We start from the raw sequence: 27,849 nt of genomic DNA, 5'->3' as shown, positions 1-27,849 counted from the left end.
ATATATATATATATATATATATATATATATATATATATATATATATATATATATATATATATATACTTAAATTAGTCGTATACGATATGTACATCTGTATAATGCAATACAATTCTCATTTACGGTATTCACACTCTTAAATTGCTATGGTTGAGGAAATTCGTGATAATTTCTACACATTTGGGATCTAAATTTTTCAAAATAGTTCCAGTCAATATCTTCGAAAGGAGTAGACTTCAACAAAAACACCAAAAGGCCTTTCTTTTTTTTTTATTTTACGGCCTCCGAGTCCCTTTTTCGGGTCCCATTTGGCACTCTATCCAACCCTATCCTTGCGGCTGTGGATTCTACATTGCACCGCATTCGCACTCCTATAGAACATAGAAGTAGCATGGGGAAACCACAGAAAACCCATACCGGTTCAGGCGGTTCCTCTATTAGCAACATCCCGCTCGCCCGACCCTTCCGTTGAAAAAATTCGGTTCCACGGGGAATCACCACCTTTCGCACACTACACTTGCGTCTAATCTACTCGGCCACCGACGTCCTTAAGAAAAAAAATAAAAATATAAATAAAAAAAAAAATTTCTGCCGGATTAAAAATTAAATTCCCCGCAAAAAACTCTCATATTGTTTTCCTCTACCCCCTCATCCCCGTATCATCCGCAAAAAACTTCCCGGGATTTTCCCAATCCTACGAAAATAAAAAAATAAATAAAAAAACAACTAGATTCCTGGTAAAAGCCCTTATTTTTACGGCTCGAGGCGCTTTCAAACCTCATTACCCCCACCCCAATAAACCAATTCCCCTTATCAACTACAGAATCTTCCGACCGCATCCGCCGATGTATTCCAAAACAAACGGTATAAATTACCCGCATCAATGATCACAATTGCGACGAGAAATCCCATACGTCCGTCAAATTGATCGTGGTCACGAAAATTGTTTGCGCCTGTAATCGACGTTGTATTGCCCCCTCGGGGCGTCGTACCGACGCTCGTGCGATGGTAAAACATATTCCTATTTATGTGTGCCGGATATATTTTTCACCCTGTGACGGCACGCGAGAAACCCTCCCCCCCTTTACACCGTGCAAAAAAAGATGAAAAAAACAAAAAAAAAACAAAACTCGTATTTTCCTGCAAGAACAGAGCAGAACAGAATGGAGGAGAAAATAAAATGAAAAATATATATCTCCGAACATCGGATGGTATCAATTCGATTGTTTTACGGCGAAAAACCCGCAACTCGTATTCTTCATTCTTTCCTTTTCTCATGTTTATCTTTTTATTTTGTCTCTGTCGAATGTCCGGGACCCGATAGCCCAACCGGTTATCCTCTCTGTCGTTAGTTTTTATCCCTCTTTGGCCGCCCTCATAATCGGCAACACTCGTGCAACTCCGTGCATTCTCGATTTTTCACCGTCTCTCTTCTTAACCTCATCTTTTTTCACTGAAAATCCTTAAGCAGAGACCGCACTGAATTTTGAAATCGCGGGTGCTGATGAGTTTACCATTTCAGTTTTAGGGTAAAAAGTATGAAATATCAGGTTTCTATTTTTTGCTGATCGGAGAGAGACTTGAGAGCAGGGATAGCCAAATTTGGAATATTTTATTACGGTAAAATATTGTGGCCATCAATTAGATAACATCACGCTTGAAATTTTTTGAGTACCTAAATATCATCAATTCAAATATTCAAGTTTTCAAACATTTTATCAACTAATAATTGAGGTAGAAAGATTTATTATTACTTGATTACTTGGTGTAATCGAAAATCTTCTTTCAAGAAATTTGAATTATTCATTTAGTAGTAAATTTACAGTTTCATATTAATAAATTTTAAATAAAAATTATTTGTAAAAAATCAAATTATTAATATTAAATTATTTGAAAAATTGAATCAATATATTTTAAACCTTCAATAATGTAAGGATCATATCCTTGCAATATTACAGAAATTTAATATTGGTCGGGATCCCTGCTTGAGAGGAATAAAATCTTTAAATTCCCACTTTTTTAGTTCTTGGAATTTTTCTCTCAATTGGAAAAATTTGTAATATTCAACTACATTACAAATGCACTGTTCTATAAAAGTGTATCATGGGTCATCGTTTCCTCATTTCTATCCCGAAATTTAGTAAAAATTAATATATGACGATCAAATTTTATTCTACGTTAGAGAAATTTTATCCTACCAGTACAGTAATTTTTACTCTACCGGCACGGTAATTTTTATTTTTATCAGGATAAAATTTCTCTAACGTAGAATAAAATTCGATCATCACATATTAATTTTTAATAAATTTCGGGATAGAAATGAGGAAACGATACGACTCATGATACACTTTTATAGAACGGTAGGGTAAGTTTTATCAAAAATTTCTCTCCGTGTGGGGTTTTTTACTCGCGTGGAGTCGGCGTCCGAGGCGAAGGCGACAACTGGCCAACCACGCGAGTAAAAAAACCCCATGGCACTAGTCGTGAACGATATTTTTCCGTAGTGATTTTCACTTTTACGAGTTTGGGGAAGGGCCAATACCAATCCCCGAACGAGGCAAAGTGAAGGTCAGTACGGAAAAAGAATTTTGCCAGTGTCATCTAAATTCATTCACCAAGTTTTTGCGTGAAATTAAAAAATCAAAAAACGGCGGAGATTCCCTCGTGATGAATGTGCTCCGACGTTGAAAAATATCGATAACTTTCGGCAGAAAATTTGTTAAAACCCCTTTAACTATCAGTTGATGCATGGTTATGCACTCCTCTCCTTCTCCACGTGGCTACCATACGAGAAATGGGATAAGGCTAAAAGTGAGACGGTAGAAAATACCTCAAACCCATTCCAACTACTGTTTATATCCCCCTTTTGAATTTCGCTTTCACGTTGGGGGAAATATCGTGCGGTTTACCACTTACCTATACGCATATAGTCACCATGATAGGTGTGTTGTGGGGAGGGGAGGGGGAGGGGGGAGGGGGATCGTGCGGTGGTAATTGAAAACTCGAGTCGTCCTCGACACTCCCCGGTAACGGAGAGAATAAATTAGTAGAGGAGTAATTTTACTCGGATGAAAAAGCAAAAGACATGGTTTTTTTTATCCCGGGATGATTATGAGGGCAAGGGGATATGAATCATACTGGACCTCCGGGTGGAATCGTAAATTATTTTTTTGGACGTTATTTAGTCGTTAGGAATTAGCGATGGAAGTGTTTGTTGAGGGGTAATTTGTTGCACCGTTGTTGAATGAAGTTTTTTTCATGGTTTTTTAATTTATCGCGAGAAAGATGTACTTCCTGTGAGTTCATTAATTAGTGACACACTCGATTGATGATGGGGGGTCAATTTTGCGAATGGCATTTACCGTGTTTTTTGGGAATTCGTTGATAACTCTCGGAGAAAGAGGTTTAGAGGAAAATGTGATAAAATCTTTTTTGGAGGAAATTTAATTCTGGATGAAAAAGTTCTTTTGGTGTTTTCTTGTAAACTCACGCGTTATTGGGGAACTTTGGAAATGGCTTTTTTCAGTTCTCTAAATCTTTTTTTCGGTTTTTTGAATGGAGATTAGTGATGGCGCGAGAGACTTTATGAGACATCACGAGACAATACTTTGGAGAGATGGTCCCAGTCTCAATGAACATGGAAATCTTTGGTCTCGTCTCAGTCTCAAAATATGCAGTATCGACTCCGCTTGGGATGACTGCCAGTCAATTCATCTCATCTCGATCTCAAGTTTTACGTATTTTTAATGTAAAATCTCGGTTTCTGTCTCGCTTTGTTTCGTCTGCATTTTCTACGTATAAAAAACGCAAAGAACTGGACACTGAGGTGAGATAAATTGACTTGGAGTCATCACGGGACGAGTCGATACTGCGCATTTCGTGACTGAGATGAGACAAACAATTTCCGCGTTCAGTGAGACCGAGACAATCTCTCCAAAGTATTGTCTCGTGATGGCTCGTAAAGTCTCTCGCGGCATCACTAATGGAGATTGGACCGCGTTGAGACATCTGCAGAATAAAACAGAATTCCAAAAAATGTTTTCAATTTTTTTGTCATTACTTCGTCATATCTTCGGAAAGAAAAGGTTTAGAGTGGTGATGCCGCGAGACACTTTACAAGATAAAACTTTGGAGAGATGGCATCGGTCTCAATGAACATGGAAATCATTGCTCTCATCCGAGTCTCGAAATACGCAGTATCGACTCCTCTCGTAATGACTCCGAGTCAATTTATCTCATCTCGGTCTCAAGTTTTTCGTGTTTTTTAATGTAAAGTCTCGGTTTGTCTCGTCTTGGGTCTCTACATATCAAAAACGCGAAAAATTGGAAACCGAGGTAAGATAAATTGACTTGGAGTCATCACGAGAGGAGTCACTATGGCGTATTTCGAGACTGAGTAGTGATGCCGCGAGACACTTTGCGAGACAAAACTTTGGAGAGATGATCTCGGTGTCAATGAACATGAAAATCTTTGCTCTCATCTCAGTGTTGAAATGGGCAGTATGGACTCCACTCGTCATGACTCCGAGTCAATTGTCTCGGTTTATCTCGTCTCCGAGACAAGCCGAGATGAGATAACTTGACTCCGAGTCATCACAAAAGAGGTTGATACAGCGCATTTCAAGATTGAGACGAGACCAAAAATTTCCGTGTTCACCGAGACTGAGACACTTCCTTCAAAGTATTGTCTCGTGATGTCTCGTGAAATGTCTCGCGACATTACTAAAACTGAGACGAGAGCAAAGATTTCCATGTCCATTGAGACCGAGATCATCTCTCCGAAGCTTTGTCTCGTGAAGTCTCGTGAACTGTCTCGCGGCATCACTAGTTTAGAGGAAAAAACAAACTTTTTTTTGTGTATAATAAAATTTCCAAGGACCACAAGGGTCCCTCGTTAGACGGTATCAGTGAGAATTGATAAGAGGCAATAACGAAAAGGTTTTTTCCATTGATATCATCACTAAAAACTTTTTAAATGACATGTTTCCCGGAGTTGCTTATCAGATCGATTTCAATACCGGTCCCAATTATGGGCCGTGGTCCATGGTAATGGGAGTCAGCTACCGGAAACCCTTTCTCCGCATGACTCGTCGAGTTTTCGACGAAAAGAGATGACACTTCTTCACCTTCTGAAAGAACAGTTGGACCTTTCCAATCGTCCTGAGCAGAACTGGTTCACTTAACAAAATTCCTCACCAAATGATCAACAGAAGATCCAAAAGTGCCAGGGATGGCCATCAATCATTGAATTCATCGAAATTTGAAAATAGAAAAATAATTGATAATCTAAATTTCCGATTGAAGACGAAGTAAATAATTGATAATATGGAATTGTCAATTGTGTACTGAGTAAATAATACTAAATTTCATAAAAAGGATTTTCGATTAACCAAATAATCGTCATTCTTTCCAACTAAATTATTAATTGATAAAATAATTTGAATTTTAATTGATGATTAATTTAAAAATTAAAAATTGTAAAGTAACACTAACATAGATATTAATATTAATATTATTAAAATATTATTATCAATATTAATATCAATATAAATATTGATATTAATATTGTTATTAATATTATTAAAATATTAATATCAATATTAATATTTGTTAGTAATACTAATAACTTGACAAGTTCAAAATTTAACGCCAATTCTAATTTACGATAATGGCTATCTCTGCAAAAGTGATATTTTGTCTTCTGGCACGGAGTTTTTCGGTCCAAGAGCAACGATTTTTGTTGCAGGACACAATAAGATTATACGACGTCAGCAAAATTATTCTCAGAACACGTGAATTCTGAGTACTGAGTGAATAATACTAAATTTCATAAAAAGGATTTTCGATTAAAACATAATTATTGATTGATAAAATAATTCGGAATGTGAATATTGTAATTAACGATCAATTCAATAATTAAAAATTGCAGAGTAATACTAACAAATTTAATAGTTCAAAAATTTAACGCCGATTCTAATTTACGATGATGGCTATCTCTGCAAAAGTAACATTTTGCTTTTTCCTACAGTTTTTGGGTCCAAGAGCAACGATTTTTGTTCATTGGATTCTTCAATATTAAGAGAATTGGAACCTTGCATTGATTAAGCTTTACGTATAATCATCGAAATTCGGAAATAGTAAAATGATTGATAATCTGGGATTGTCAATTATCTACTGAGTAAATGATACTAAATTTCATAAAAAGGATTTTCCATTAAAACTTAATTATTGAACAATAAATAAACAAAACTTAATTATTGATTGATAAAATAATTCGGAATGTGAATATTGTAATTAATGATCAATTCAATAATTAAAAATTGTAGAGTAATACTAACAATTTAACTAGTTCAAATTTAACGCCGATTCTAATTTACGATGATGGCTATCTCTGCAAAAGTAACATTTTGCTTTTTCCTACAGTTTTTGGGTCCAAGAGCAACGATTTTTGTTCATTGGATTCTTCAATATTAAGAGAATTGGAACCTTGCATTGATTAAGGTTTACGTATAATCATCGAAATTCGGAAATAGTAAAATGATTGATAATCTGGGATTGTCAATTGTCTACTGAGTAAATGATACTAAATTTCATAAAATGGATTTTCCATTAAAACTTAATTATTGAACAATAAATAAACAAAACTTAATTATTGATTGATAAAACAATTCGAAATGTGAATATTGTAATTAACGATCAATTCAATAATTAAAAATTGTAGACTACTACTAACAATTTAACTAGTTCGAAAATTTAACGCCGATTCTAATTTACGATAACGGCTATATCCGCAAAAGTGACATTTTGCCTTTTCCTTTAGAGTTTTCCGGTCCAAGAGCAACGATTTTTGTAGCAGGACCCAATGAGATTGTACGTCATCATCAAAATTATTCTTAAAACCCACCGATCACGAATGAATTCTCCGCCCCCATTCTAAAAATCAAAACCGAACTCCACAATCTAAAGCTCTTCAATCCAACCGCTTATCCATCTTCGCGAACTCTAAAATCACTTGATCACGCGAATCACAGGATCATCACCGCTCCCTCCACCCCTGGAATCTCAATTACCCCCATAAGTGGACAGACAAAACCCTCGAATCGATTGCGTCCGGTTAAAATAGTGCAAACGCCACAAATACCTCTTGTGCAGGGGTTATCCGTTTCGTGCAATTTCAACCATGGAAAATTGCCACATCGCTTTCCAGACGTTCCCTTTTCAAAGTGAAACGAGAATTCCTTTTGTTTATTTCTTGTTTCACCACTTCTTATCCCCCCCTCGATTTTTCTCCCCCATTTCTTGCAATCCAGAATCAGTTCCATTGGGAATAACACTCGTGACAGAGTTAATTGGCGACAACAGAGATGCTTAAAACACTAACAAAAAAAAAGCAACATTCGAATGAAGAAGCCACAAACACCTGTGAAGTATAACTCAACCAGTGATAACTGTCGGATTAAATCTCAAGGCTAATTGTCCAAAGGATACGTCAGCTTAATTACATCCACCAATTAAACGATTTTTTCATAGCATGTAAAAAATATATATCTCAACAATTTACTTTCACTTTATGAGGGCTCCATATTCCATCCTGGAATGGTTGTACATAATTTAAAACCAGTTTTCGCAGGACTTCTTTCAGCCTAAATATAACTCTGACACCATTGGAAAATTATTTGAAATATTACGACCAAGTATTTCTTACCATTAGCGAGGGCTACACTTGTAATGCAGGTCATCAGGACCAACGAACCCCAGAAGCACTTAGCACCCATTATGCAATTACTCGTAACTTGATGAAATTTCGAGCGAATGTTCTCTCTAACAATTTTCAGTCAGACATCTCATTGGGGAACGCCTGGTCCCGCGATCGCTCACTTGAAAAAAAAATTTTTTTTTCAATCCCCAGTAATTCAGTTGTTCGGTAATTACTCGCGGAAAATATTGACGAGGGGAGGGGAATTAATGGGAGGGGGGGAGGACGCGTATAGTCGCGCGAGTGCGGCACACGGGAGTTGCTGCGATGCTTGCTGGTCGAGGTCGCAACAGACACTGACTGAGTGACTGTGAACGCCTGTATTCAGCTGGCTAGGTTGGCAAGTACTAAAGTCTGGGGGGTACCGTCCTGCTGTTGCTGGAATACGAGAAAGTTTATGGAACTGAATGACAATCGTCGGTGAACAATAGTGGAATGAGAATTGTGACTGGACCGGGGACAAACAAAAGGGCCAGGGTGACGATGAAGATGAGAGAGGTGTTATGTATGCATGGGATTTTGCATCTGGTGGTATTTCACGCTCGTTAACAAGACATTTACGAGCCTCTAATAATCAGGCTATTCGTTAGAGAGACTTCCCATAGCAGTCGCTTCGGCTTTTCTCGATCCTATCGTTTACATTAGTTTTACTTTCGTCGGGGGATGCGTGGGTGGGGGTTTGGGGGGAGAAGTGGAGGAACTTTTCCGGAGGAACTCAATTGCTGTCGGTAGAAGGCGTCGGTAAAGATCTTAAATTGAAAATTTCGGAAGGCTCAGATTGATTTTAGACTTCTTCAAGTCGTAACTTCATTGTTAGAAATTTTTTTAATTTCCTGGAAGATGTATATTATATTATATTATGGTAAATCTCATGACAGTGACGTTGAATTGGCTTTAGGAAAAAAATGGTTACGAAATTTCAAGTTTCAACTAGAATTCACGGAAGTTCATGACTTTTCAGTGGGAATTAGATGGAACTTTCACAACTTGATTGAATTCTCAGTGGAACATGAATATTTGAAACAAAATTATATGAATTTTCAATTTTTCCCTGAATTTTCCTGATTTTTCTGAATTTTCACAGAATAATTGAACTGAAAAATCAAGTATTTTATTCATTTCTAAATTATTTGAACGGAAAATCAATGGAATATTTAATTTTTCAATGATAAGATTTCCTTAAATTTTAGTGGGACTTGAACACGATAAAAATTTCCGGAATTTGGTGCGGAAAATTCAGATGAAAATTTTTAACAGTGTTGAGACATTCAAAAGTCTGAGAATTTCATAGGATTTAAATTCACATTTTTGAGGATATCCAAGTATCTTTTACAGTTTGGTACAGTCCACACTATAGACTCAACCATTTTCAATCATCAAATGTGTCAATTAAATTGCATGCGAGAAATTTGAAAAAATCATGAATATTCAGCGTCATTAAAGTGACATTTTGCCCAGAATTGTTATTTTTTTAAAACATTTGTTGTTTATAAAGGAATAATTGAAATTATTTAAACTTTCGGAAACATTATTTTTCAAAAAATGCAATTTTTAAATCTTTTCATCAATCTCTCCCCAAAAAGCAGGGATCGGCATCAATATTAAATTTCAGTAATGTTACAAGAATTTAACCTTTACATTAATAAAGTTTTAAAATGCCGATCAAATTTTATAAATAGTATAATATTAATAATATGATTTTTTCCAATAATGATGAATTAAAATTTGATAATATGGAATTGTGAATTTGCCACTAAGTGAATAATTCAAATTTCTTAAAACGAGATTTTCGATTACACAAATAGTCATCAATCTTTCTACCTCAATTATTGATTGTTACAATACTTAACGGTAATTAAATATCATGGATTTGGCTATCCCTCCCCAAAACTAAACTTTTCAATTTTTTCAGATATAAAAAAAATTTTCCAACAGTTTAATATCGAGATTCAAACTTCGACTTGCAACCATTAAATAATAAAATCATGGTAAAATTCCTGGAAACTTAGGGTCAAATTGGTCTCAAGTAAAAGCTGCGGCGTTCGACTACTGCCAAAGTACTTGGATATCCTCAAGTTGAAACTTTCGGCACTCAACTTGAGACACTTTAAACTCTCACTTCGAAGCTTCCGCAAGTCTCAATTTGCGATCATAAGTGGCAAAATGAAACCCGTTTTTTACGAGCCCAATTATTTTTTCCCCGCATTCATAGCCATAAACTCGCCTTTTTGACACTCTGGTACCCGTGGGCAGTTGCCTTTTTATGGGCCTCAACCAATGGGCCCGTGACTCACAGCTCAGCAACATTGTTGAATCCCATCGGTCACTGCAACCGAAGGCCCCTTTCTCAATTTGTCATTGACGCATGAATGGGTTGAAACGTCGAATCGTACCTTTCGCAATGTATACCGTTACCATCGATACAAAGCAATGTTATTTTTTTCCTCACCCAGTTGATGAAATACAGCCTGAATGAGTGAACATCCAGTATCGAACAATGGAAGTTGCTTGAAAAGTGTGCAATTGTGCTTGGCACGTTAGTCCAGATGATACTAATCAGGTTGCCTCATTAAGGCCTTCTCTTCTTTATTTCGCGTTGTAATACACCCTAAGACTTACACGTAATTACGCCAGCCAACTAATAATGGAAATAATCTTGTCCGGGTTACCACACGCGTGAGTTTCTTCCCTGAGAATTTTTTATTATTTTTTTTTCATCCTAAACCCGGTAACAGGGTAATAATAATGTGAAGGCCTTGGGGACAACCCACGAAGTACCCAAATTAGGTGTAGATCCCACATTATATGCTTTTCTTTATCGAGACTGATCATCATGATGATGAAGCAGGAAGAAGAAACATGATATCTCAAACTCGTAGTCCCTATCAAACCCATTCTCCAGTAGAATTCTGTGATTTATTATTAATATCTCAATGATTAGACAAGCAATTGCATTAACAAGCTTGAGCGATTCTTTATTCAACAAACTACAACATAAATTATTTACATAAATTCAATGATTCATAACAATAATTATATCTTGTATTTACATCACAGCAACTATAAAAATTGTAACCAGTATGGAGGCTATGCCTGAGCATGATATCGATGTCGTTGATGATGTGACTGGCTGTTTATTTAATACCTGACACTGAGAATTTCTGAAGTGTTTGACATTGCCGATTGAGTCTCTCGCTAGTACACACAGTTCGTACATAGCTTGTGATTCCGGTATATCTCGTATCTTGTAGGATCTCTCTTTGTACACAATGTCTTTTTCAATTATCGGTTTACTTCCTCCTAGTTCACGTACGACTAGGTAAAAATCACCGATGTCACCGCGCGATGTCACGTACCAGGTGATTTTCCAAGACTTGTCTTCTTCATCACTAAAAATATTTCATATTTTTAGGTTTTTTTGTATTAAAGGTGACTTCAAGGGACCCCATCGGACCTTATATCATCCCCGTAAGTCTGTATAGACCTCACAAGACTGACAAGGCGGATTTATAAGGCACTTTAAGATTCTATAAGTCCCTATAAAATAGTATGGGATCCTATAAGGCCTATAGGACCCCTTCAGGGTCCTCACGATCCTTATGAGATTCCCATAAAGCAACGTGAGGTCCATGAAATCCATACAAGATCTCATAGGGCAACCAGAAAATTTTATAACTCCCCATCAGGCCCACAAGAGCCGATAAAACTTCATAAGATAAGTAAGGACCCATAAAACCTATAAGACCCCATCAGGCCCCTCACGACCCTTATTGGATCCCATAAAACAATGTATGGCCCACTAATACCCATATAAGACCTCATAGGACGAGCATCAGGCCCACAAGACCCTATCAAGCTCCTCACGTCCCTCATGGGATCCGTATAAAACAAGGAAGGCCCACAAAACCCTTATAAGACCTCATAGGGCGACCATAAGGTTCTATAAGACCCCATCAGGCCCGCAAGACCTGATAAGACTTTATAAGATCGATAAGGCCTCATAAAACCTATAGGACCCCATCAGGCCACACATGAGACCCACAAGACCTCTTAAGGCCCCTCACGTCCCTTACGGGATCCTATAAAACCTTGTAAGGTTCACAAAATCCATATAAGATCTCATAGGACGAGCATCAGGCCCACAAGACCCCATCAGGCCTAAAAATCCCATATAATGCAAATAATGTAAGGCTCACAAAACCCATATAAGATCTCATAGGGCGAACATAAGATTCTATAAGACCCCATCAGGCCCACAAGATTAATAAGGCCCCTAAAAACTTACAAGCCCCTGTAGAAGACTATAAGGCCCCATGAGACCCTATAAGACCCGACCAAACCCTAAATGAGCCCTATAAGACCCCTTTAGGCCCCTCACGGGATCATAAAAAACTTAAGGCCCACAAAACCCCATAAAACTTCATAAGGCCCCGTAAGACCTGAATACATTTCATCTAAAAGACCATGATATTCCTCATCTTATCATTCTTTATATATTTTTTTCGTAGAATATATCAAAGTTAAATACGACGAAAGACATTACCCTCTCCCTTTAAAAGAGGATTATTCATTTATACTTTTGATACTCACTATTCAATCTGTCGGAATTTAACATCAGGCGTTATCTGTAAATCTGTATTTTCCGCAATCTCATTCTCGTCGCAAGTCATCAACTCTTCAGTTACGAATGGAAGAGCTTTTCCGGCAATGTAATCGGGACTTGCACAGACAACATTTCTCCATTCACTTGGGACTTCTGTTAACGTTGTAATCCATCGTTTCAGGGGTCTCGCGTGGCAGTTGCAGTTCAAGGGATTCCCCTCGTATCTCAGTTCCGTGTCATTGTTGATAAGTTTCATGAAAGTCAGATCAAAATCGGAGAATTCATTGTTCTCAATGTCTAGAAGCTTCAGCTTCGGCATTGCGGTGATTTTTTTCATGGGGAGACTGGTGAAATGATTGTTGGCAAGGTGTAAATTAGTTAGATTGTCAGGTGCTGCGAAGACATCTCTCTCGGAAATATCACTTAGATCGTTGTAAGATAGATCCAGTGTGTGGACTGACGTCATGTTTCCAATTACATCTGAAAATTGATTAATTCCATCAGGTTATTTAATCTCATTGAAATTCACCATTAATTGCTACTTACGCCTTCGGATTTCGTTGATATTATTATGACTGAGATTCATGTAACCAACTTTTTTAGTTCCAATCGTAATGTCATACGTCAACACTGGCATCAAGTTGTACGACAAATCGACTTCCTTTAGTCTGTAAGGTATATAGGGATCGTTGGGAAATGTTTTCCTGGTGATGAATGAAAATTTGTTGTGACTGAGATTGATTCTCTCGAGAGATAAACAATCGTCCAACAATCCGTGTGTCTTGTTATCCAACTTCTCTATATGGTTGTGAGACAGGTCTAGGGTTCTCAAGGACACGAGACCCTGAAATGCACCGTTGGGTATATGTCCAATGTCATTGTTAGTCAAATTAAGCGTCAGAAGCTGAAGGAGTCCCTCAAATGCTCTTGGGTTGAGATTCTTGATGTTATTGTTGGCCAAGTTGAGCTCGAAGACGATTGGTAGAAGACCAAATGCTGATTTACCGAGACTCGTTAAGTGATTATCTTGCATGTAGAGGTATTGAAGACTGGTTAGAGTGCTCAGGGCTGCCCATGGGGGCACGGTAATATTGTTCCCTTGGAGATTTAGTGTTCGAAGAGTTAATAGAGGCTGAAAGCTTCCATGTTGCAGGCTATCACTCAAGCGATTCTTCGAGAGGTCGAGGGATAATAATGCATTCATGGAGGGCCAGACGTCAATTGTTGGAATTTCCTCTAAATCATTATCGGAGAAGTCCAGGTAACCCAGGGGAATTGGCAGTTGAAAGATTTTTGTCAGCTTGTTATTTCTTACGGATAGTGTCTGACAACTTGACAGACGAGCAAGACTTCCTCTTGCTATATCCGTCAATTTATTGTGACTCATGTCTAGGTGTAATAATGTCGTTAAAGGGCCGAATGTCGACGGTCTGATCTTTTCCAAGGAGTTGTGCGACAGATTCAAAAATCGCAGGCTAAACAGTGTCTGAAATATTCCGTTGTGAATCTCCGATAAATTGTTGTAAGCCAGGTCAATCGTGTGCAATTCATAAAGTTTCGGGAAAGTTTGTCGCGGAACTGATTGAATATTATTGTGAGTGACATTCAGCACTTTCAGACCAGTCATGTTGTGCAAAGGCACCTGAAAAGTTCAATTGGCAAATAGTATCATTAGCAACCGGTTTTCAAATGTCATACACTGGTTTATATTTGAATTACCTGATTGAGTGCCGTTAATAAGTTATAACTTAGCTGCAATTCTGTTGCATATGTTGAACTATCAAAAGCGTATTTCGAGATGTTGTCGAGTTTGTTGTAACTAAGATCGAGAACTGTTATGTTGGCGCAATTCTCAAAGGCACCGCCTTCGATTTTCGATATCTCATTGTGTGATAGATTCACTCTTGCTAAGAATAGATCCTTGAAGGCTAATTTCTCGATGATAGTTACCGCATTTTCAGACACATCCAGGAGTTCCGCGTACTGAAGCTGATTGAACATTTGAAAGTCGATCTTTTTTATCTGATTTCTGGCCAGATCGATCGTACCGATTCTCGTGACAGATCCAAAGGTTCCTCTGCCAACATCATTAATCTGATTGTCACTCAAGAATAATCTTCTCAGGAATCTCATTCCTCTGAAGGTATTAGAGTCCAGTTTTCTGATTTTGTTATGACTGAGGTTCAGGACTTTTAAAACAGAATTTCTGGCGAAAGTTCCTCGCTTCAACTCGCCAATCGCATTGCGTGACATATTGCACCATCCCATCTTCGTTAAATCGGCCAGATGTGATGGGTCAAGCTTGCTGATTAGATTGTCAGACAGATCTAGGAACTCAGTGTCTCTCAGGCCCTTGAACTGATTTCGCTTCAGTTCTTCAATCTTGTTTCCATGCAGATCAAGGAACTTCAGCTTCTTCAATGGCGTCAGCGCGTCTGACGGCAATGATGACAGAATTCCATTGCTGATTTCTAGCCTCTCGAGCTTGGCAGACGCCAAGCTCCCGCCAAAACCGTTGCCTGGAAGAACGTTGAGCTTATGTCCGGAGATGATCAAGTCTGACAGATTTCCCAAGATTTGGAAAGCTTCCTTTGGAAATTTCTCTAGACGACTTCGAATGATGTGGAGCTCTTGGAGAGTCCTGTTGACACCCAAAAAGCTGTGTTCTTCGATTGATTTGAGAGGAGTGTCAATGATTCTCAAAACGCGGATGTTCAGAGGGTAGAGTGCGGGTCCATACCATCTTGCTGAAAGTTAACAATGATAGTCATCGAGACCTCATCCATTAGGCTCTACCAATCTTACGAGACCCTATGACACCTATAAGGCTCTAAGGCCCATTAAGGCCCTAATAGCCCTATTAAGGCCCTAAAACCCCCATTAAAGCCCTACATGGCCTACGATATTCTTGCCTATAAGTCCCGTTAAGACCGTATAGTTACCATTAAGACCCTATGGATCTCAGTAAGGGTAAACTAAAAGCTCCATTAAGGCCCTGATCGCCCTATTAAGGCCCTAAAAGTCCCATTAAAATCCTATACGGCCTACGCTATTTGTGCCTATAAGTTCCATTGAGACCCTATAGGTCCCATTAAGACACTATAGGTCCCCGTAAAAAACTGAAAGCTCCATTAACGCCCTGAAAACCCCATTGAGGCCCTAAAAGACCCTTTAAGATCCTATATGGCCTACGATATTTTTGCCTATAAGTCCCATTAAGACCCTGTAGGTCTCAGTAAAGAACTAAAAGCTCCATTAAGGCCCTAAAAGTCCCATTGAAGTCCTACATGGCCTATGCTATTTTTGCCTACCTATATCACATTTGTATAGCGTCAACACCTCGATCGGCGCTGGTTCATTTCCCAAATTGATGAAGGCCAGACTCAAGCTCGCCAAGTTGGTATTCTCACATCTTACATACAATCCTCTATCAGTTCCTCGTTCACAGGTACATGGATAAATGTATATCGGTTCCTTGGGGCAAGTGTACCGAGGTCCTGGTGGTACATAGCCGCCCAACGCCGATAGGACAAGTCCCAACAGTAGAACGTGGAGACAAGGTATCATCCTGGTGAGTAAATAACACCTGACATCATGTTCTATTTTAGCCCATTTCGACAAACTTTTCATATTTCATAGACGTTGCCTTTTATGTTATTGTTCTCTACCTACGCGTCATGATTCACACGGGGGAATTAATATTAAAGACGGATGAGGTGAAAAAAACTTTGCAAGAAATTTCTCGGGGCCACACAATGGACTAGTTTCAGGTCTACTAATGCGGCTAATCAACCACCACTTTTTTCCCCTCTTTATTGTCTTTTCCATATTTTTTATATGAAAACAGTGGCGTTCTGCAATTTGCGCAATTGTTGCGAGTGATGGTAGGCGGATACATAGACACCAACGTGACTGTACCCGTTACGCTCGGGTGAATAAATATGTGTGGCAATTTATACGTCAGCCACTAGGCTTGACATGGAAAAAAAGATAATAAAATGCGAGTTATTTAATCTGATTTGTGCGTGAAATTGGAGTAATATTTCGTACATTAGGTACTGCGAAATGAAAAAAAAAATATATTTTTGTGTTCTACTTCCCTGCGATCATTATGAGTTCGGTATAATTGCAGGGAAATGAGAGCGCGATTAACGTCACGACAGATTTAGACATGAGATACTTTTGTTTCCGCGAGTTTTACATACTGTTTCCCCTCTGCTTTCTTTCTTTTGTTTCTTTCGTTCGCATTCTTCGGGGAGTTTTGGGTCATTCCGGACGACCTTGGGAGTACATCCGCGAAGCTGATCCGTTGATAATTTCGGAAATGCACGGAATTGAGGCAATCAGATGCAGCAAATATCTGCATTGGAATTCCCGCCGAAAAACATTTATTTTAACGCGAATAAATTTTTCTTTAAGCGCGAGTGCCGCCGGCCCCTGCATCGAAATCACCGCTCGTCTCGGATGTTCACGTGAAGTCTCCGCGGGATATCAGAGTTGAATGACACAGTTCTGACGAGTCATTTAAATATCCCGATAATTACCGATTGAAAAAAATATTACCTGATCAATATGGTTGATGTTTATCACATAGGAATGACTTCCCTGTGTCGATACCAATGAACTTAACGACAACTGTTCACATAATTATTGATGGGTTTATGGACAAATCACGATTGAATTATCATAACCGATGATTCCAGAGTGAAGCTGATGCCGCAACTGAGCGCGCCAGGAGTTGAAAGCCAGAAGGCTAAAGAGAAAGGCCGTTTTGGTGAGTCCGAGTGAGAAGGCCCATTGGCTAAACCTCGCGTCACTCTGCCTTTCTTTTTTTTCCTCCATCATTAAATTTCGAATATCAGTATTGATTATTACCCCAGAGAAACGTGGGCATTACGTCGAGAGCAATAATTTATCGGATGTATGGGTTAAAATTATAGGGGACAGAAAATTTTCTAGTCCCTCATTCGAGTGAAAGTGAATTAGAGGCATTACTCAATAAGGTAGATCGCTATCCACCGCGAGATCCAGGATCGATCAAGCGATCGAAACTTCTTGGGCAGCTGTCGGTACCGACGCTCCCTCTTTCATCCTCGATGGGTACGATCCTTTTCTGCTGAAGGCCAAAAAAAAAAAATTGTTCCCCCGGAGTTCAAGCAACTCGGGTTCAATACTCTCTCGCGTGTGCGGCAATTCTTGAAATGATTTTATTCCTCTGATGCATTGCACGCGGCGCGATAAAACAGAGTTAAAATGTAAGTAAAAAAAGGGTGAGACCTTGTGAGGTTAAGAATAAACCAATGGTGCAATTTTTGTTTACCTTGAACCATCGGGCATAAATTAAGACAACATAGGTACAACTGACTCGCTTTATTTTAATCATTAAATGCGATAAAGATACATGAATGATGAGATTTAGTGATGCCACAGGTCAAGATGAGATAAGAATCACAGTTCTCTTGTCTTGTCTGGTGATTTTGACTTTTCTCGTGTCGTTTTGTCTCAATTTACAAGAAAATAATGTTTTAATGTCTTACATCGAAATTATTCCAACCGTTTCAAGTTAGCGTTTCAAGTTTTTGAGATTTCTTTGGTTGAAGATATTTTTGTCACAACTTTTGAAGAACTGATGGGTTGATAAATAGGGATGGTTTACAATTTTATTAAGATTCGTACTGCAATAGACTTGGAAATAGAATTGGTGTTCAATAGTATTTCATGGCAAAATATTTGTTGTGTTTATATCTAGAGAATAAATGATTGTCCTGATGAAGAATACATTGTGTGTTCGAAACGTTGGCAAATAGTGGAAGAATTTTTTTTTCTCTTACGCTGCTTTTCTTTTTTAAATTCTAATTGAAATTGCTGTTATGACCGTCAATAGCTGAGGAAGTTGGAGTTGTCTCTTGTCTTGTTTCTCTCGCTCTATTACGACATCACCGATGAACATATGAGTCTACGATATGTAAGTTCCTGGAATTATATGAAATGTAATGTAACCCACCACCAAAATCCCGTATAATAAAATAAGGCCCTCGAGAATACGTGAAATGCAACCCCAATCATGAATTATCGTTACGCGCAGTTACCATTAATAACTAAATTGTGCTAAATGATAGCTCTAGATACTAAATTGCTTTAGGAGTGCGACCAACTGATACCCGGCCCGTGGCCATCGGTGTCGTAGACGTATTTGATTTTGGGATGATTTGATTGACCAAATATTGCTTGACGGACGAGACTGAACATTGCCGTTCCCATGGCCATATTACTCAGCATTGTTGCCATTGATGCAGCAGCTCTGGCGTGAGCCAATGCCATCTGCAGGATAAAAGTCATCGCGAAACCGATGCCAGGAATCATCTGGAACATGTTGTTCTTGTTCATGTGACGTGCAAGACTGGTGAGGGAATCGCTTGTCTTTCGGCTGATGATTTCATCATCCAGTTTTGGGAGATGAATTATGAGACCCGATTTGGGATTTTCCTCGCTTGTCAATCCATTAGCATCGATGTTGTCCTGTTCCTCCCGAATTTCGTTGAAAAGGTTGGATTTCTTCTCTTGAACGTCAAGGGGAATGACTCTCAGTCGTTGCGACGACTGCGATGACTCCTCCTGTTGTTCTTCATGACTGTTATGACTGTCGTTCAGGTCGATGCCGTTCTCCTGGAGCTGTAGAAGCTTTTTGACAAGTCTCGCTTTCAGCCTCGGACCGAAGAGCACTTCGAAGGCTCGATAAGCGTCCTCAGGTGTGAGTCTGCGGTTCCCGAGATGGAGATCCTCATCGGTTGCATTTGTCTTGAGCCTCTGAAGGAACATGTTGATGATATTCTCGTCGTTGTTGGATCTCTCAAAGTTTTCGTTCAGCGGAAAAATCAAGCCTCTGCCCTTACGCTTGTCCTTGCTCGTTTTGTGGCTGCCTTTGCCAGTATCAAGAACATCCTCCATGATGTCGCTAATTATTGTCAGAATGCTGGGCAAATTTTTATGGTCTTTGATTTTGGCTCGTCCTTCTCTGGCCCCCGTAAATTTAATTCCAATTTCGCCATCGCCGTAGCCCTCGAACTTGATAAAACCCAAGGTGGATTGGAATTTTTCTTGTGTCAGAGATTTGTACCAGTCGAACAATGTGTGCTCCATCTCCTCTTTTCTGTCAAGCAACTCCTTCTCGAGTTCTTCAACAGATACTCCAAACAAATCATCGGTGTCCTGGGTCGAGCGTCCAAATGGCAATTGAATACCTAGTAATGATGGCACGGTAGAGGTGATGACAGGCCACATGAATATTCCCATGCACCTGATGAAACTCAGGCCCGTTATACAACGAATCACCTGACCCATGACACCTCTACTATTCTGGACAACTAGTTTTTCTACCATCGTGAGGATGGCTAGCTGCTGGGGTGTTAGAGATTCCTTTATGGTTGAGTTGAGTGACTGTACGACGGACTCCTCAGGTGGCCCTGATGATTCAGCAGCATTGGATTTTGTCACATTAACGAGAAGCTCCAGGAGGTCTGATTCAGTGATATTCAGTGGTGCTTCGTTGATTCTCAATGGCTCGTCCTCAAGTAGGTTGATCACTTCCCTGCGTTGTCTCTCCAGTGGTTGATGCTTGGGCTCAGGGAAGGTGACACGATCTTGAGAGATATCTACAAGGATATCGGTTGGCTGGCCCGGGAAGGCTGGAACCACTGAGGCTGGCCCTGTAATATCAATCAAATTTCATGTACCAAGTATAGAGTTATCAAGATTGCTGGTATGCTAATGAGTGTTCACCTACTGACGCAGTGTATCCGGGGAGAAGAACACCATGTTGACCAGGGAATTCGGGAGGGGACTTCGGTGGCTGCTGGAATTGGGGGGTAAACTGTCCCAAGCCTTGGCCGACTTGCGAGAAGTTGGAAAGATCTGGCAACTGCTCCTGGAATGTTGAAAAGTCTGGGAGTTCTGGCAGTTCAGGCAGAAAGTTACTTATGTCTGGAAACTCAGGGACATTCGGGACGAATTGTCGGAGTGTCGGCCAGGCAACAGCCTGCGAACATATTGGGAAACCACTTTTTCGAACACAGCCCATCATCTTGACGATGAACATTGGACGAGCTTCTTCGGGAATCAGACCCTCAGCCATTTTGATAATCTTCACTTGCTTGTCGGTTATCAATGCCGATGTCAATGGGTCTTCCGTGTTCAGATAAGAAATTCCTGATTGGGTGTTGACTCTGAGTCCCGACACTGCAGCAAGGATGCCTTCGAGCTTGGACTCGAGGGTCTCTGGTAGCTGCTGGAGCTGATTGTGCTCGTGATGATTGATGCGAGGGAATTCGGCTATTGGTGCTGTTGTGTCGAGAACTGGTGGAAGGAGGGTTGGTTGCTGAGGCTTGCCTTCTGATAGGCTGGGTAAAGTTCCAAAGTTCGGGAAACTCGGGAGTCTGGGGAAGAACTGACCGATAGTCGGCCAGGCAATGTCCCTTGTGCAGTCGAGGAAACTGTTGTCTCTGACACACTCGCTCATACGCATGACGAAGATGTCCCGGATTGACTCTGGCAGGAGATTTTCTGCTACGACGAGGATATCTCCTTGTGGCTTTGTGAAGGCTGACACGTATGATGGAGATTTGGCGATTGATGAAGGTGGTGTATTTATCTGATTCAGAGAAGACGGCTGAACGCCCTTCAACATCTTCAGTATAATCTCCTCTGGGTGGTCACTGAAAATGGGAACGAATCTGGTGTCTGTTATTGTTACCACAGTGTCTCCATGATGACCAGTCTTCACATCAGTCTCTGATATACGTCGATAGTCTTCTGAAAGAGATGGGGTGTCCTGTAATGAGTTCTCTTGGAAATTTGGAAAACTTGGGATTCTTGGATAGTGCTTAGCCAAGGCTGGCCAGATGTTGTCACGTGCACAGGTTTGGAAGGCGTTGTCTATCAGACACACTAACATTTCGTTGAAAAACTCCTGACGGCTTGATTCAGGTATCAAGTATTCAGTGGCCTTCAGAATTCGTTCCTGCTCGTCATTTAATGAGGAGTTGAGCGTGGAATAGAAGGTGATGAATGCAGGTATTCTGCTTCGATAGTCCGGAGGATTAGATTGCTCCACGGAATCGGCCATGGCTGAGAGGATCTTCAGGACGACTGTGTCTGGATGATCTGTATAAATTGGGACAAATTTTGGATCGGTGACCGAAATGATTGGTTGATCATCAGCTTTCGCGGAGATTTCCGATCGCAGTGGTGACCTTCCAAGGATTTGAATTGGCTGTCTGAACAGTTGAGACAATTGATGTTGACTAATGAATGGAGCGTACGACACAGGCTCTAGAGAGTAGTGTCTTCCTGGGATAAAATCTAATTCCGCCGAGTGGTTTTCCATCAATTGAGGTTTATCGTCGGGAAATGCTGGTATGTTTGGTATGTAGAATTTCAGAAAAGGCCAGATGACATTTTTCGTGCAACCCAAGAAATTCGATCCACCTTGAAGACAGCCTACGGTCTGCGAGGCGAAATCTGGTCTCATGGGAGGGGGAATTATGCTTTTTGCGAGAGACAGAATGATCATTTGATCTTCGTTGAGTTGTGCCAATACTGCTCTTGGCCCACCCATGGGAATAGGTGTCAGCGGACTTTCCGGAATTGTGTATCGAAGGTTGTACAGAATGTCGATAATCTTTGCCTCCAGCGATTTCTGTTGGAGAGTCTCAGCCGGCGCTCTCGAGAGTGGTTTCGAAGAGCCGTCAGCTTCTTCAGGTGTGAGTAACTTATAAGGCTTTGGCTGATAGCCTCCACTGTTTCCGCTACCTGAATTTGTACTACCAGGTCTTGAAGAGCCGCTGCTATCTCCTGAATTTGAAGACCCTGGTGACCCCTCAGATGATCCACTGCCCCCGATGCCTTGTTCACCAAATCCTGGTAAATTTGGAATGGTCGTTGGGGTTCCACCCCCAACATCTGGACGGTATGACCCACTATTTCCTCCACTCCAGCTGACAGTGCCACCGCCAGGTATTGAACTGCTGACTGATTGTCCAGAACCACTGCTCGAAGATCCACTAGGGCTTCCGGGACCCTGTAAAGAGCCTGACGATCCGCCAGATGATCCACTACCCCCACCTCCTTGCTCACCAAGTCCTGGTAAGTTTGGAATGGTCGTTGGAACTCCACCCCCAACATCTGGACGATATGACCCACCATTTCCTCCACCCCAGCTGATAGTACCACCGCCAGGGATTGAACTGCTGCCTGTTTGTCCAGATCCACTGCTCGAAGATCCACTAGTACTGCTGCTACCCGACGAACCCGTACCAGATCCTTGCCCCACTCCCCATGGGATGCTCCCAATGGAAGGTATTAAATTGCCGCTCCCTTCGGATTGTCCAGATCCACTGCTCGAAGATCCACTAGTGCTGCTGCCACCTGATGAACCCGATCCTTGTCCCGTCCCCCATGGAATACCTCCGATGGAAGGTACTGAGGTGCCGCCTCCGCCAGATTGTCCAGATCCACTACTAGAGGATCCACTTGAGCTACTGCTGCCAGACGACCCCGATCCCTGTCCTCCCGCCCATGGAATGTTTCCGATAGAAGGAATTAAAGAGCCACCTCCTCCAGACTGCCCATATCCACCACTTGAAGACCCACTTGGACTACCGCTGCTAGAAGATCCCGATCCTTGTCCCCCAGTCCACGGAATGTTTCCGATAGAAGGGATTGAGGAGCCACCTCCTCCAGTCTGACCAGGTCCACTACTTGGAGACCCACTTGGGCCACTGACGGCAGACGACCCTGATCCTTGTCCTCCAGTCCATGGAATATTTCCAATAGAAGGAATTGGAGAGCCACCTCCTCCAGACTGCCCATATCCACCACTTGAAGATCCACTTGCGCCATCGCTGCCAGACGACCCCGATCCTTGTCCTCCCGTCCATGGAATGTTTCCATTAGGAGGAATTGAAGAGCCTCCTCCAGACTGCTCAGATCCGCCAGTTGAAGCCCCACTTGGGGCACCACTGCCAGACGATCCTGATCCTTGTCCTCCAGTCCATGGAATGTTTCCGATAGAAGGAATTAAAGAGCCACCTCCTCCGGACTGCCCATATCCACCACTTGAAGACCCACTTGGGCCACCGCTGCTAGACGACCCCGATCCTTGTCCTCCCGTCCATGGAATGTTTCCATTAGGAGGAATTGGAGAGCCTCCTCCAGACTGCCCAGATCCACCAGTTGAAGCCCCACTTGGGGCACCGCTACCAGACGACCCCGAACCTTGCCCTCCAGTCCATGGAATGTTTCCGATAGAAGGAATTATAGAGCCACCTCCTCCGGACTGCCCATATCCGCCACTTGAAGACCCACTTGGGCCACTGCTGCCAGACGACCCCGATTCTTGTCCTCCCGTCCATGGAATATTTCCATTAGGGGGAATTGAAGCACCTCCTCCAGACTGTCCAGATCCGCCACTTGAAGCCCCACTTGGGGCACCGCCGCTAGACGATCCCGATCCTTGTCCTCCCGTCCATGGAATGTTTCCAATAGGAGGAATCGAAGAGCCGCCTCCTCCAGGCTGCCCAGATCCGCCAGTTGAAGCCCCACTTGGGGCACCGCTACCAGACGATCCCGATCCTTGTCCTCCAGTCCATGGAATGTTTCCATTAGAAGGAATTGAAGAGCCACCTCCTCCAGATTGCCCAGATCCGCCAATTGAAGGCCCACTTGGACCACCGCTACCTGACGATCCCGATCCTTGTCCGCCCGTCCATGGAATATTTCCGATAGAAGGACCTGAAGTGCCGCCTCCACCACTTTGTCCAGACCCACCCAAGCTGCCACCGCTGGTACCAGATGAACCCGATCCCGACCCTCCACTGCTTGACGATCCACTAGGTCCACTACCTCCAGCCCCTCCCCAAGTAATAGTTCCTGGGGGCTTAATTCCTGGTATACCAGGCCATGAGAAACTACCTCCAGAGGGATTTGGTATGTTACTGCCCCCAGATCCTACGTTTGAGATATCTGGGATATGACCGCCAGATTCTCCAATTCCTGGAATATAACCTCCCGACCCTCCTACGCCTGGAATTTGCCCTCCGCCGCCTGATCCTCCTGCACCTGGAAAGCCTGGTATCTGACTTCCTCCACCTAATCCTCCAATTCCTGGAATATAACCTCCCGACCCTCCTACGCCTGGGATTTGCCCTCCGCCGCCTGATCCTCCTGTACCTGGAAAGCCTGGTATGTAACCTCCCCCACCTGATCCTCCTGCACCTGGGAAGCCTGGTATGTAACTTCCCCCACCTGATCCTGCTGCACCTGGGAAGGATGGATAGCCTGTGCCTCCAGAAGAGTCTCCGCTGCCTACTGAACCTGACCCCTGACCGCCACCGCCAGAACCTGATCCTCCCTGCGATCCGCTACCGCCAGTCCAAGCCCCAGCCCACGGCAGTCCCCCAAAAAATGCCGTCAAATTCTTCTTATTACCCGAGTCTCCGCTGAAGAAACTACCGAAATTCGGAAGTTTGCTGAATAAATTCCCGAAGGCACTTTCAAGATCGGTAAAAGCCGGTAAACGAGGCTGAAATTGTTTCAGCGTCGGCCATGTTGAATACTTAGTGCAGAACAGATAATTGTACTCTTGAATGCACTTTGTCGTCTTGTCGACAAATTCCGCACGATGGGAGACGGGTACCAATTGCTGGGCCATTTGAATCGAAGCGAGTTGCTCAGGAGTCATGGAACCGGTATCAGGAAGGGCATATATTTCCGCTGTTCCTTGGTGTCTAGGTTGCTCGTCAACAGTGTTTCTCAGAAGTTGAAAGATAATCGTCTCAGGTCTTGGGGTTCTGTGAACTAACCCATCAGCTTCGATGACCTCCGGCAGCTGTCCATTATTATCAGACAAATCCGGAAAAGGCACGATTGGATACCCTGGATAAACGCTTATGGACGACGGATACCAGGTCTGATAGTCCGGAAATTCCGGTAGAGCCGGGTAATATTGCTTCACAATGGGCCAGGTGAAGTACTTAACACAGCTGAAATACTCGAATCGCCGGACACACGAGTGCATCTTACTTGAGTACTCTTGCCGCACAGACTCCGGCAAGAACTTCTCCGCCATCTTCAGGATGTCCAACTGCCCAGGGGTCAACAATTTCGCGAAATTCTCAGGATCAATCTGGGTGGGAATATTCTCGTCGTGTGGTCCAGCAGCCAACGCGTCCTTAAGAATGTTAGCGACTACCGTTTCCGGCATGAGCAGCCGCTGCTGATGAACTCCACGAATGATCTTGGAATGTTCGCCCTGTCGGTTCGGCAAAAAATCACTCAACGATACCTCAATAGGCAGAGTTGGGAAACTCTGCATGATACGTTCAGGTACGTTTTCAGCAATGATCGGCCAGATAAAGATCCTCATGCAGTTGAGAATATCAAGCCCCCTGACGCAGTCAATTATATTCTCGGAGAAGCTCTGGCGCTGTTTCTCGGCAACCAGACCTTCAGCGCACTCAATGATCTCCAGTTGCTTGTCATTTAACCCTGAGGTGTTCAAATTCCTGATATACGAGTCCTCAGACCCCGACGATTTCCTCGACGAGATCGTCTTCAACGCCTTTAACAACTGAATCTCCGTGAATCTCGGAATGTCCGGGAGTACCTCACTCGCTTGCTCCTTCAGATATTGAAAAAACGTACGATTCTTCAATTGGCCCTGAAGCTCCATCGCCTGCTGCTTCCATTTCTGGACGATCGACTCAGCCCCCTCTCCCTCCACCTCTTCCTTCTTTTCGCTGCTCCGCTCACTCCGTACCTCCCCTTCTCCCTCGTCGTCGTCGTTTTTCTCCTCCTCATCCACAACTCCCAAGGACTTCCTAGCCGCGTCCTCACCACCGAAATTCGGTTCATACGGGCTGATATGATCGATCTTGACCGGTATCAATTCCGGAATTTGACGGACTTCAACTACCCCATTAGATCCCATCCCTTCTTTCGAAACTTCACTCTCATCGACGATCTCCTCATCGTGCTTCGAGACGGAGATCGTCTCCCCGTCAGCTTCAACTTCATCTAGCTTTCGTTTGACGGAACGCTTCCGCTGATCCGCGGTAGCGTCATCCGCCATCACTTCCGATCCCCCATCGGCGTCTTCTTTGGCACTGACCTCGCTATCGCCCGACGATCTCTGGTCCTGCCGCTCCACTTCCTTCTCCGACTCTTCGATGACCGCGTCAAATCTCCTGATGCCCTCCTCGCTCCCATCGCTGTCCGACTTATCCCCAATTCCCTCTTCCCTCACACCGCCCTCTCCTCTCTCCTCCAACACCTTCTTATCTATCACTTCTCCATCATCGCTGATACTTCTCGACGCCACAAAGTTGATATAAACTATCAGTAATACAATCGGGACGAGAGTACGAGGAGAGTTGAATGCTCTCATGGTCGCGGTCGCGAAGCGAATGTCTCGGTCAGTCGACGAAAGATGCCGAGCAACCCTCGTCTATGGTCATAACCGTGAGGTGCCTCGGTGAATAACCCACACACATAATGAAACACGTTCATGGTTGTAGAAGGGGCAAGCCATTGGCATTTCCATTTTTGCTGCACATCTGGATCTTCAGGGTTGTCGAGAGGCAGGTTCATGGCCTAGCATCATCATTTATGGAGGAGACAGAGCTTCATGCGGCAACATAATGCCACTTGTTTTTATTGATCATCGATTTATTTTCCAGCAAGTACTCTGAATTATTCGGAATAAGGTTTCAATAAATAGCCATTGAAATCGCCATAAATTCCGCGAAACTTTATCGTAATTTCTTCGACGAGGGGTGATATTTTTTTTTGCAACCTTGAGACTCCGAGAATCCTGAATATCTCGATTTTATTTTCGTCCTTGTGAGCTTATTTGGTGTGATACCTTCGATCCATCGACTTTTTCCGATTTTCCGGGAGACGCGAAGCCGCATTGAGTTCCTTTTAGAAGCATTCCATTCTCCCTGGATCGAAAGCCAGTATTTATCATGCCATTCTTTACACACCGTTATCTGTTTCTTTGAATTTTACTCTCAATAGTTTTTACGCAAAATTAATGTGCCCTGATGTGAGATGAAGGAAGGCATTGTTTTGCGGGAGTTTTGTTGGATTTTCCGGATTAGGGATAATTGAATTTTTTAATGGTTCTGATTCTAATCTAATTGGATGGAATGTCTTCTGATACGAACAGGTGGTACTTGATAAAAATGACGATGCACTCTCGGTAATCTAGTTGAAGGCTTGTCCATAATGACGGGCCTGGAAAAACTTGCTCGTTGAAATCCCCCAGTAACTACACCTTTTTCATCTTCACATACTCGTTAAACTTATTTGCGCTATTCTGTAACAATTCCGTCATTCCTCAATTATAACTGTCAAAAGAGTAAAGCGGATAACAGTTATAATGGGCAATAATTGGTGAAAAATTATGAATTTTTAAGACGTTAAATTTAATTGT

The 27,849-nt window shown here is 42.1% G+C and overlaps 2 protein-coding genes across 2 annotated transcripts in view; both read right to left on the bottom strand.

Annotated features, from left to right (window-relative positions):
- LOC107037030 overlaps positions 1-8,043 on the bottom strand; it is a 31,736-nt gene extending 23,693 nt beyond the window's left edge. Inside the window, exon 1 of the mRNA XM_015255349.1 lies at positions 7,706-8,043. Coding sequence (XP_015110835.1) covers positions 7,706-7,775 — 70 coding nt within the window. The 5' untranslated portion in view covers positions 7,776-8,043. The remainder of the gene's footprint in view (positions 1-7,705) is intronic.
- A 2,759-nt stretch (positions 8,044-10,802) lies between these two features.
- LOC107036999 lies at positions 10,803-26,799 on the bottom strand. The gene is made up of 11 exons (XM_029126038.1): positions 24,585-26,799; positions 23,601-24,503; positions 22,968-23,444; positions 22,335-22,607; positions 20,139-22,148; positions 18,515-20,065; positions 15,671-15,958; positions 14,079-15,106; positions 12,906-14,001; positions 12,347-12,839; positions 10,803-11,145 (listed from the first exon to the last, which is right to left on the bottom strand). The coding sequence occupies exons 1-11, from the start codon at positions 26,797-26,799 to the stop codon at positions 10,803-10,805; spliced, it is 10,677 nt and encodes a 3,558-aa protein (XP_028981871.1).
- Positions 26,800-27,849: the final 1,050 nt, after the last annotated feature.

This window comes from Diachasma alloeum, unplaced genomic scaffold (assembly GCF_001412515.2).
Source record: "Diachasma alloeum isolate Michigan unplaced genomic scaffold, Dall2.0 Dall_scaffold_00213, whole genome shotgun sequence".
Classification (NCBI taxonomy): Eukaryota; Metazoa; Arthropoda; class Insecta; order Hymenoptera; family Braconidae; genus Diachasma; species Diachasma alloeum.
The sequence above is the reverse complement of the archived record's forward strand: the minus strand, read 5'-3'. Positions and strand labels throughout refer to the sequence as shown.

Bases quoted from the DNA above. Each gene is read 5' to 3' on its own strand.
- LOC107036999 (XM_029126038.1), bottom strand. From the start codon at position 26,799: ATGAGAGCATTCAACTCTCCTCGTACTCTCGTCCCGATTGTATTACTG. The intron at 24,504-24,584 runs GTACAGGAGGAT...TTGGAGGATTAG, and splicing joins TTACATACCAGGCTTTCCAG to GTGGAGGAAGTCAGATACCA. The intron at 15,959-18,514 runs GTTGGTCGCACT...GGGCTAAAATAG, and splicing joins TGGCCACGGGCCGGGTATCA to AACATGATGTCAGGTGTTAT.